General features: G+C 41.7%; 1 protein-coding gene across 5 annotated transcripts in view; it reads left to right on the top strand.

Annotated features, from left to right (window-relative positions):
• The window catches only part of TRIO (trio Rho guanine nucleotide exchange factor), a 324,184-nt gene that overhangs the window by 286,722 nt on the left and 25,329 nt on the right, over positions 1-12,133 (top strand). For all 5 annotated transcript variants that reach the window (XM_074329064.1, XM_074329063.1, XM_074329067.1 and 2 more), the window contains 4 exons: positions 4,870-5,018; positions 6,144-6,210; positions 8,354-8,457; positions 10,490-10,559. In XM_074329064.1, the coding sequence (XP_074185165.1) occupies positions 4,870-5,018; positions 6,144-6,210; positions 8,354-8,457; positions 10,490-10,559 (390 nt within the window). The remainder of the gene's footprint in view (positions 1-4,869; positions 5,019-6,143; positions 6,211-8,353; positions 8,458-10,489; positions 10,560-12,133) is intronic.

The following is a 12,133-nucleotide window of genomic DNA, read 5'->3' as shown; positions in this document are numbered from 1 at the left end:
ATCCACATCGTCTGCAGTGTTGGCACCTTCGTAACAAGTGTGGCCCGTGCCAGTCTTGTCTGACGGTGTGTGCAGGGTCAGTGGTGACTCACAGACAAGTTGGTGCTTTGCTGTCTTGGAGACCTTTCGTTTGGATTTATAATATATAGAGAGAAGGGTTTGCAGTGTTATATGAGGACTTTATTTCTTAGTGCCCGTTGCATTGCCAGTTGGTCAACATGTTTTCATTTATAAAAGCCCCACGTCAGTAGTTGATTCTTTGCAGTTAGACAGGTGTGCATTGCTTCTCACTGATTCAGATCAATTTCTGTGTGTCTTCAGTTTTCCTAACTATGAAATAGAAAAATCACTAATGGCAACAGCTTTTTAGACAAGTATATTCTACTACCCCTGTAAAGCTATTTAACTTCTTTTAAAAGTCACCTCTCAGAGTCAAAGCCCACAGCCTCTCCCACCAATCCATTCTGCAGAGGTAACCACCACAAACAGTTTGATGCGTTTTCCATCATGGTGCAAACACATATGGGGGTGTGTGTGCGTGTGCGTGTTTTCTCTTTCAAAATGGATTCGTTCAATTTTTAAGATTCTAAGAGTCAATGCATCTTGAGGATCTTCTCACGCCTGTACATATGGGTCTATCTCAGTCCGTTTAGTAGCTGTACACTATTCCATGATATGGATGCACTGAGAATACCACCCAGGATAGCTAAACTAGGTGCTATTCTAAGTGCTGAGTGTTTTAATGTACATGCTTCCCACAATAGCCATATGAGGTAGGCATGTACTATTGTTAGCCTGTTTTACAGATGTGGAAACTGAGGCACACAAAAAAATGTTTCAAAATTTTCTAGTAAGGGGCAGAGACATGATTATGCTATAATTTATTTAAATAAATACTATAACAACATATATTAAGTTATTTTCAGTTTTTCACTATTATAAACATCCACATTCGTTACGTGTGTGATTATATGTGTAGGGTGAATTTCTAGCACTGAAATCACTAGGTCAAAGAATATACTTACTTAAAGTTAGGAATTTATCTTCAGTCAGGTATTAACTAGATACCATATATTATGTATCATTCCCATTTCTTCTCCCACTCCTAGACAGCTTTTAATGAAACTGGTTGACTAGGACAAATGGGAATTATATCAAGAAAAATTCAGACTGACATGTATTGCCCTGCCATATGTGAAATTCCACCCTACCCCAGGTAGTCATGCTGTGTTCCGAAAAGGATGCAGTGGGCTTCGAAGTTAGAAAGTTAGGAGGCTAGACACGGAGTCTGCTGGGAGTTGGCAGGTAACTCAGGAACTCGACTCCACTGGTCAAGAATTTGGGATCATATCAGTATGAATTGAGTTAAACCACATCTTGCCAGTCTCTCTGAGAGACAAGTTGATTAATGGTCCAAACAAAGGATGCTTAGATTGTATCCAGTGAGTTTCAAGCATCTTCGAACATTTTAAAAACTGCAATTCATACACATCAGTTATATGACCATTAAAATCATTCTTATCTACGAATTGAAATAGTTTTCCCAAGGAATGCTATGAAGCAACTTGGTCAACCTGCTAGTCATTATTCTGCAAATAGTTAAATTGTGTTCCATTTTAAGTGGTCTGAGGTTCATGTGTCATTCATTCAGATAGACTTCCAAAGGTAGAGTTTTGTGGCATGTCTCAGCTCTTCCTGGTTTACTCTCCCTTTTCAGTTAAGGAATTAAATTTTATCAGTTGAAACTAAACATTCTGCGCACTTATGTTTGTAGGTTTGGGGGTCAGATAGTCTTGGGTTCAGACTGGCCTATTACTGCTGCAGCCCCTCTGAGCTATGTCTTTGAGCTGTGAACTGGGGATCATGAACAGTGTGGTTTGTTAAGTGCCTGACAAGGTTCCATCTTGGGGGAATTCACTGACGCCTTCCTTCCCCACTGGAGAACCACATTTATGCTTTTTATGATGGACTCACTTGTTCTTCATTCTCCATGGAGCGTATTCTAGATTCTGCCTTCTTTTTCTGGTCCAAGGGAAACATAACTCTGTATTGATTTCCTGTCACTAATCCTCTAATGTCTACTAGGAACTACTTTTTTTGATAAAAACTCTAATGAATCATTTTAATTCCCTTTACCCCATCCTGGTCTCTGGGACTCGGAGTTGTAGATCCTTAGTAATCCGTGTTCATTTTTTTGAGGGTGATCTTTTAGGCTAGAGTGCCTTCATAGTGGGATTTCAACACTGAATTGCTTATCTATCAGAAGCTACAACGTTAAGTGATCAGAATGGGGTGGAGAGCGGAGAAGGTGCTCGGTGGTGCAGTATGTGATCAGGGAACTGAACCTCCTGACCCAGAAACCTGAGGTTTCCGTCTAAAAATCAAAACCACCCTGGAAACTGTTCCCTGGGGCTTGCTGCTCTGTCTCCTACCTCCACTTTCCTGATCTGACCAGTATTTGAAAAGCGGAGCGTCTTTCCTGAGCATTGGCAAAGAGCAGTGGCAATGGGCAGCCACAGTGACTGTTGGAATTTGACTTTGGGGTTTTCTTCTTTTCACTGATCTAAATGTAACAAGAGATACAAGAAAGAATGAACGTTAATGAAATAAACATCTAACTCAAGATGTTAGAAGGACAACAAAATAAACCAAAGAAAAGCAGAAGGAATGAATTCGTAGCGCAAAAAGCAGAAATTAATGAGTTGGAAAACAGAAAAATAGTAGAATGATAAATAAAACCAAAAATTTCTTCTCTCAAAAAACGGGTATGTCAGGGAAACATCTGAAGAAAACAGAAAGTAAACACAAATTCACAAAATCAGACATTATAAGGGAGAAATTAAAGGGGGAAATTGAAACAGTCGTAGCACACTACTTTGTTCAATACTTTGAAAGTAAATTTGAAAACCTGGATGAAATGGGCAGATTTTAAGAAGATATAAGTTACCAAAAGTAACCTCAGAAGAAAGAGAACATCTATGCAGACCTATCTTCATCTAAGAGAGTTCACAAGAACCTACCCGCAAACCAACACCAGACCCGGAGGATTTGACAAATAGTTCATTCAAGTCTACAAAACCCTAACAATTCCGGGTCTGAGGCAGCTTTGTGCTGTGGCAGCCTTTTCACTTGCACACCGTTTGTGTCCAGGCCATGGGCAGCGTTGAGGGAGAGGATGGCATCCATGGGACTGCCCCCTGTCCGGGCGTCTGCACCCTCAGACTGTGCACCCAGGTCTGGACCAGGCACATCTGAGGACAGGCCCCCAGAGGACGGCTGGCAGCTCCCCGTCTGCAGTCCAGACAGCGCTTCCACCGCCGCTAGAAGTGAGGCCTCCTGGACATCACTGCAAGTCCAGGGCTCTCCGTCCTCTCGCTCGCTCTTCTGTGTGAGGGGACATCTGGAGCCTTTCTCTTTTCTTTCTTTTTTCTCACTGTCCAAGTGAACGGAGTTAGGTCTAACAGGCTTCAGCTGTTTCCTTGCAAATCTAGACGGGAGACAGTGCCCAGCTTCCTCCTCCCCATTCTTCAGACTCCGTGTCCTGCCAAAGACCTCCAGAAGCAACGAGCGTGGGTCAGGCTCTGCTGCTCTGCGAAACCCTCACTTCCAGTGACCGTCAGTCACTATCTGTTTAAAAACGAGAGTGCTATTTTCTGCTTAAACCCTGTACCCTAACTGTTTTTCCTAATCGCTTAGTCGATGTGTTCCCTCAGCACCGTGAGTGTGGTGAACAAGATTGCATGGACAAATTTTGTGTCCTCAAAGCTCTGCTTAGGGATGAAATCAGTGTCAGTTCTCTTACTCCTCAGGAGAAAATAGGACAAGTGTTAGAGGTTTCAATTTGAGGGAAAATAGTAAGTGATCTTCTGGCTCCTTTTGTGTGAAGATAAGTTCATCATATTTTTCCAGTTCAGTTGCTAAATATTTCTTGATCATCTCTATGTCCAGCTGGGCTGCTCTGGAATTTTTAAAAGAACTGTACTCTATACTCCTAGGAGCTTTGTGAATTCAAGCTAAGAAAGAAAGTTATTATGTACCAATGAGAAAGTAATCAATTGCAAAGCATTGTCATACTAAGCAGGGAGAGAAGTTGTCAATATTCCACTCACATACGTATTGATCACCCTCCAAGCTTTGCTCAAGGTTCTCCAAGGGGTACAGCAATGAAAACAATCACCTGCGGAAACCGAAATGCAGTGGTGGTGGGGGGGGGGGAGAGTTTGGGATCAGTAATTGAGGCCAGTATGACAGCTGCTCCCTCCAGAAGAGACAGAAAGGAAAGTGTGTGAGGCCAAAGATAAAAATGATTTTTTAGCTGGGTGATCTGTGTGCATCGAAGGATGAGTCGAGATGGGTAATCAAGAAGCAAACCGAGTTTGTTTAAACTAAAATATAAATTGGTGACGCTGCTCTGTAGCCCACCAACCAGACACAGGGGCGACGTGTCGGGGTAAGCTGGCCTGATCAAGGTATTTCCCACCTGTTTCTGAAATGATCATGCTTTCATTCAGCAGGAGTATAACTGAAAAGAAAATTGCTTGATTTGAAATGGGCATAGGGCTGCGATATAAACAAGTTGTATCTGTTTCTAATTATTTGTAACCAGGAACAGACTTTATGAATGTGTATAAATTCACTAGTCTTTTTCATTCTAACTTTCCTCTTTTATCCAACTCCTCTTACTCAATTTTTAAATTAATGTTGGGGGCGGGGGGGTTGTTGTTAAATACCGTGCAATTTCACAACACCGATCTTAGGATTTTACAGTGAGGTCTTCTGTATATTCTGAGTATGAGATTTTCCTTATCCTGATTTCAGCCTCTGATAACTGGGGGGCAGAAACGTGATTGATGCCGTCATGTCTTTCAGGCTCTGGAGGACCGTCCCAGCTCGCTCCTCGTGGACCAGGGAGATAGTAGCAGCCCCTCCTTCAACCCTTCAGACAATTCCCTTCTTTCCTCCTCTTCGCCCATTGATGAGATGGAAGAAAGGAAATCCAGCTCTCTAAAGAGACGGCAGTAAGACATGTTTTTATTGTCATTGTGTGGCGGCTTTCCTCCTGTCTTTGTCTCCTTTAAAACTGGGACTGGGATTCATGTCTGAATTGGCGCAGTGATGAGATCCAAGGTTTCTCTGAGTAACTAACTGTACATATGTTTGAAAAGCACTCAGGCCTTCATCAGGGCACAGGAAGCCATCGCTGCACTTCCTGTTGTTTCGTGTGTATATTTCATTTATTTATAAATGAGAATGATATGAGACAAGAATATCTTCTGTCACTTCTGGTGAGAAAGTCCTATACTTTTCTATTGTACACATAGTTGTGAAGGAAAAAAAAGGCAACATTAAATTAGATACAGTCCCAAAAACGTGAATATTTTTCAAACATGCTGCAGAGGTAGTGTTCCTCGGTTCCAGGAAGGCAGCTTATGGTGGGAAAAAAAGCATTTTGAAAAATATTGCAGAAGGTTTAACCTTGCTGTTGGTGAGGAGGAAGACTCGTAAGCTGCATGAGGGCAGATTTGGTTTTTCTGAGTGCTGTGTCCCAGCCCCTAGAATGATGTTTGGCACATAGGACGGGCCTAGTCAGTGCTGGCTGAATGAAGGAACGAACGAAAGAACTACTTCAGGCCCACTGAGGTTGTATGTCTTCTCTCAGCAAGTGAATGTCCAGACTTACGCAGCTACTGAACCAGACAAAAAAAAAAGCACTTCTAAATGATGTGATTAGACTCAAGGCTTTAAACATCTGAATTAAATTTTTCTTGTATGTCCAATGAAGCTTATGATGACGTAATCAATAAAAAACAACAGGAACAAAAACCTTCTTCTTTCCTGTCCTGCCTTTATAACAAAGTTCTGTCTAAGCTTCTCGTGGTTGTCATGTATGTCGTCAGAGTCTGGTGGTAAGAATTCACCCCGAATGTGCAGTGTCTTGTGACCTCTGCAACTCTCATGGGTCACCCCTGGGAACCTGTAAGTGATTTGGGACATTCAGAATTATAGACCCAGTTGTGCAAGTTCGATATGTTATTATACAATTCCAGGGGGAGTCTGACCTGACAGAAACGAAAATGCAAAAGAATTCATTTAGAAAATGAAGGGTCTGGATTGTAAACACTGTTTTTTCTCTCTCTTTCTAGCTACGTTTTGCAAGAATTAGTGGAGACAGAGCGTGACTATGTGCGGGACCTCGGCTATGTGGTTGAGGTATGTGTTTTCAGAGAGTTAATAATCCATGTCGGCTCCCAGAGTTGTCAAAGGGGTATCATGTTAGATAGTTTAACACTGATACCATCTCAAAAGCTTTAAAAACATTTTTGACCAAAAAAAAATTTTTTTTCTGAAAAATAAAGTTTAGCCAATTATCTTAACAATCTGTATTCACTTTTTAAATCCTCTGTTTTGCATAGTATATGTGGCATATCATTTTTTCTTTTAATACTGTACTTTTTTTTAACAGTTGTTAGTAGTTTTTTGTTTTGTTTTTGTTTTGTTTTTTATTGGGGAGTATTGGGGAACAGTGTGTTTCTCCAGGGCCCATCAGCTCCAAGTCAAGTCATTGTCCTTCAGTCTATTTGTGGAGGGCGCAGCTCAGCTCCAAGTCCAGTTGCCATTTTCAATCTTTAGTTGCAGGGGGTACAGCCCCCCATCTCATGCAGGAATTGAACTGGCAACCCTGTTGTTCAGAGCTCTCACTCTAACCAGCTGAGAAATCCGCTGCCCCTGCAGAAGCTCAGTGGCAGCTTGTTGTCTTCAATCTAGTTGCACGGGGCGCAGCTCACTGGCCCATGTGGGAATCGAACCAGCAACCCTGTTGTTAAGAGCTCGTGCTCTAACCAGCTGAGCCATTTGGCTGTCCCCCGGCTTATCATTTTTTAATAATTAAGTTTTAAAATTATGATATCCAACCGTTGTATCTATCATATGGGAACCGTGCCTTTAATTATTTTACAAGAGTAGATATCGTCAAAAAAAAGAGAACATCATTGGTAAACAAAGTCTTCGTGTCCAGCTGTGGATTCAGTTCCATCCGGAACCCACCTGGGTTCAGAGAATGGCCTGTGGCTACACCAGATCATTTGCTTATAATTTTCACAGGACAGACATCTCATCATTTTCATGCCCAAAATTTGCTACACCCTGTGTAGCTGTAGCAATACCACGTACTCATTTCCTTTCATACTGGATCAAGGACCATCTCTAGGCTTTTCCCTACTATTAAGTTTGGGTCATAATCATTTTCATAAACTCAGTTCATCAGAAAGCTATTTTTATAGTATAAAACTTTATCACTTACTCTTTCAGCTTTGTACAGGACAATATTTTGGGGGGAGGGGGTCTACATTCCATGAAAAGTAACAGCTATGGAGTTAATTGTGTAACTAAGAAGATTTAACATAATTGATTTGTCTGCAGTCATTGTTCACAGTAAAATAAGTAACTTGACTATTTAAGAGGTTCTGGTACAGGCTGAACTCCATTTGAGTTAAATAGAAGTTTTAACCACATTTTAGCAACATATTTAATCAACAATTGTTAAAAAGTCAATATGTGAAAAGGAATATTTAAATCCTTACTTGTTAAATCCTTATTTAACAAATTATGTAAATAATCCAAAAAGAAAAGAAAATCTGTTTATATGAGATAAATGCTGGGAACAGAGGAAATATGTTTCTGGCCAAATATTTAATATTTACAAGCTGATAAGATGATTTGTTTTTTGAAACCCTTTACATTTATTTAAACTTCTTCAGTTCCTTGGAAGAATTTTGATCTATGAATGCCAAACAGGGCAGGGAGAGAAAATCATGACAATGAATGTAATAGTATTCATTTTATTTAAATGTACGTATTGACCCTTGGACAATGTTTGAACTGCACGGGTCCACTTATACATGATTTTTTTTTTCAATAAATACTGTAAACGTATTTTTCTTATAATTTTCTTAATAACATTTTCTTTTCTGTAGCTTACTTTATCATATGAATACAGTTACATGTACCTACAACATGCAACGTATGTGTTATTTGACTGTTTATGTTACCAGTAAGGCTTCTGGTCAACAATAGGCTATTAATAGTTAAGTTTGGGGGGGTCAAAAGTTGTATGTGGATTTTTGGATGCACCAGGGGGTTGGCACCCCTACACCCCTGCGTTATTCAGGGGTCAACTATATTTTAGATTCCAGTTAAGGATGCTTTTCATATAGTTTTTGTTTGTTCATTAGAATTGGTTTCAAGAGAGTGTATGTGTCTGTTTTTTCTTTATCACTGTTAATCACTAAACCATTACTTGGCTCAAACAGGCTCAGTAAAATAAATCAACTTGTTCTTAAACACTTGATTTTAGGGCTACATGGCACTTATGAAAGAAGACGGTGTTCCGGATGACATGAAAGGGAAAGACAAGATTGTGTTTGGCAACATCCATCAGATTTATGACTGGCACAGAGAGTACGTAAAGCGCACATCACGCGTCGTCACCTTCCTTCCAAACTGCGGCACGTCAGGCGAATGGGGAAGGATATGCACTGGGCCATTTCATTGTATCACCTGTGTAGCCTCATGAGGTTGCTGGTACAAAAGAAGCATTGACGGGCCGGGGACTTTGTGGTCGCCTGTGGCCCAGGGAACAGCCTTACCTCCTTCATGCTGGTCCCTCCAGGGGGCCTGTGTGGAGGTGGCCAGAAGCGCTGGCACCCGCCTGACTGCCTGGGCCCCACGCCTGCCGAGGCCTGACCTTGAGCCATTTGCTTCTCCTCTCTGTGCCGCCGTTCTTCAGCTACACAGTGTGGGTCGTAGCGTGACCCACCTCGTGGGATTCTTGTGAAGCGTGGCTGAGAATACATGTGAAGCACTGAGAACGTTTGTGGAGAGTAAGCTCGATAAATGTATCTAGTGAATTGCAGCCACCCCTTGAATAAACACAGAGGACTATTAGAGGTTTTGAAGATGCTCATTTTTCCAGTTCAACTTTCATGGAAAAAGTAGACAGTTACCCATGAAAATCAAATTTGATCCCAGTACGTGGCCACACCTGTCCTCATCGGGAGGGAGAGCCATGTGGGGCCTGGTGCTGCAGCAGCCGCCTCGGCTGGAGCTGGTCACCGCACATCTGTCCCTTCAGGTCACCTTGCTCCTAATTTTAAAAATCCCTGATCATCTGGGGATTGCCTTCTGCCAGCTGCTGGTGTTATTGTGGAATGTTCCAGCTGCACAGTTCTGTCCCCATTATGTGGCCAGGCCTCCTGCTCTCCTGTCTCCCTGTGCATTGTTTCCCCTCACCTTGCAGCGTGCTGCCATCACCTCCATTAGACCTGACCAGTCGTAAGAGCTCTCTCCTCACAGATCACACATGTAAATGCCCTTTGGAAACTAACATACAGGGGTAAGAAGGCGTTACCATGGCGTGTCAAGTGCTATTTTATTAGTTCAATATTTATCTCATCTTTCCTAATAGAGTATAAACTCCTTGGGCCCAGGTACAGGGTCTTCATTTTATGTCTCCTGTAATATTTAATTCAGTTGGACTCAGCACTGATTGGTCAGCTTTAGAAAGAGCCCTCTAACTTATAGCTCTGTAAGCTATAGACTTACTGGAAGTCTATAGTGAAAACAATTTAAAAGGGATGTTTGGTGCTATTATCTAGCCTTGGCCTAAGGCTCGTTGGTGATCTGTGACAGGGCAGGGAAAACCACACAGTGGCCCTGGGTGACCAGACAGAGACACTGCACCCAGAAATTGTGTCTGCCGTGGCGAGTGCAGAGCAAGGAGATAGTAACCCCATGTGCCAGATAGTTCACAGCGTTAACTGGTGTGCACCTTGCAGGTGAATAAAACACCAACCATCAATATCAATATATATGTAAGTGATAACGAGGTGGGCTTACATCTTAAAGACAACTACAGCCCAGAAGATGAAGAAGAGTTGGCTATAGCTGTGCTATTTCTGTGCTCATGCCCAATTTTTATCTTAATGGAAGTTAATATTTGTAACCTAAAAGTAGGGTTTGATAATATTGGAGAAAGCTATGAAACTGTCATAGGTAACAAATTCAGTATTTTATATGGTATTATCCAATTTGAGCCTCTTAAAAATTATCACAGACAGGATGGGAAGCTCATAGGTACAAGAGCCAAGTGTTTGGAAATAAAAATTACTCTGAAACATTAATTTTTCTCTCAGTATTTAGCCAGGGTATCATTGCTTGTGTCATTTAAAAAATGAGACCAAAATGTTAATTGTGCAAAGAAGGGAAAATTGCCAGCTAAGGGATGCTGTCATTCTGCCTTGTCTTTTTAAACTGTGTCTCTTTTTGCTTTCTGTCCTAACACAATGTTTGTTGTGTACATTTCATTTGTTAAGTATATTCTTTACACTTCCAACAGCTTGTGTCAAAACAGACCACTTTGAAAGTATAAACTTCAGTCTAAAATTAGAAGGCCAAATTGGAAGTGGTTCTAATATTTCTCCTCTTGTTTTAGCTTTTTTTTAGGAGAGTTGGAGAAGTGCCTTGACGATCCGGAAAAACTAGGATCACTTTTTGTGAAGCATGTAAGTGCAAGGCAGTTGTTTATATTCCGTCCTGATGCTGTCGTGTTTAGTAATTGGTTTGTCAGACCAAAGGCGAGCTCCCAGCTTACAAAAATGCGTATGTTAAGAATGAGACCAAACTGTGCAGGGTGAACTAGTTGGAATTGAAATGCCGTCTCGCTCTTCTCCATGTGCCCTGCTCTCTCCCGGTCACCTGGCCCCTCTGGCCGCGTGGCTCACAACAGGACAGAGTCGTCACAAGGGGACCAGAGCCAGACCCCGAAGCAGGACCATGTTTGGGGTGCCTGGGGGCAAACAAGGGTTTGCTGGAGGTGGTGATATACCCCGACGTGCAGTGGGTTTAACGTAGCAGCTAAATACATGTGTATATCGAAAGTACTGTGCTAACATTAAAGAGTTTTTCAGGAAAAACTATTTTTAAAAAATTAGCAACAGCAGTTGTATTTTTGCAAATCTCTTTAATGTCTGACTTAATAGAAGACAGATGGATTTTCGTATCCACTTATGTATTCAATCTATCCTGACTTTTTTTAAGTTAAAATATGTGAAACAATCCATTCTCCCACATACTTAGCTAGAAAAAAAGTGAGTATTTTTATAGCCTTTTCAGATAAATATAGATAATTTTCTTAGATGTTGCACCAAAATTCCATAGGTGATCATTTCTTAAAGGTTAGTTGCAGCATGGGACCTGAAAACCCACTGGCGAATTTCTCCCTGGCTGTTACAAACCCTAAAAGTCACTGGACTGTCCTGTAGCCACACACCAGCTGGTGACATCAGGCATTGATTGGTTGGAAAATACCAGTTTAGACGGAGTTCCCGATGTTGGAACATTTCATTGCACAATATGAAAAAATGAGATTTGTTAATAATACCACCCATCTCCTCAGAAAAGTCTCCAAGTATTGTCCAGTGCCTGGTGGCAGATACCTGTTTTCCAAAGTTCTCATTTTTTTGCTTGAAAGTTTGAGTTTTCCTTATTAGCTGACCCTGCCAGTTGTCTGCCTTGAAACCACAGGCTCATTTGTTTGTGTGTAGGAAACTGTCTGCCAGATACCCAAGTCCCAGGTGTACATTAATTGCAGTCTGTGTCCATCATTCCCTCACGTCAACACGGCGGTCCACAGAGCAGCCGTTGCTTCAGTTCACAGCTCTCGCACAAGTGTTTCCCCTGACACAACCGTCGCGTGCAGCGGAAGCCTTCTGAGGACTTCCATTTTGTCACAAGACTGTTAAAAAGATGCATACCCCGTGATTGAGTTCTCAGAAAGTGTATTTTCATTACTTCATCAGGGACATTCTGAGGTGAAACTTGCATTCTTTTTACTGCGAATGTGTGGTGGTTATGAATATCTACTAAGATGCCACCAGCAGTTTCACCCAACACCCGTTTTACACATAGCACGGTGAATAGGACAAATGACACCTTCGTGTAATTTTGAAAATAGTTTTGAACTAATGGAGCCTCTGTAAGACCTCACGGACCCCAGGCATGTGCCACCACACTTGGAGGGTCACCGAGTTCTCGATGGCTCACTGTCTCCTTTTTCCTGCCTTCAGTATTTGAGACT

Source organism: Rhinolophus sinicus, linkage group LG03 (genome assembly GCF_036562045.2).
Source record: "Rhinolophus sinicus isolate RSC01 linkage group LG03, ASM3656204v1, whole genome shotgun sequence".
Classification (NCBI taxonomy): Eukaryota; Metazoa; Chordata; class Mammalia; order Chiroptera; family Rhinolophidae; genus Rhinolophus; species Rhinolophus sinicus.
Note: the sequence above shows the minus strand (reverse complement) of the source record. Positions and strands in the feature narration are given on the sequence as shown.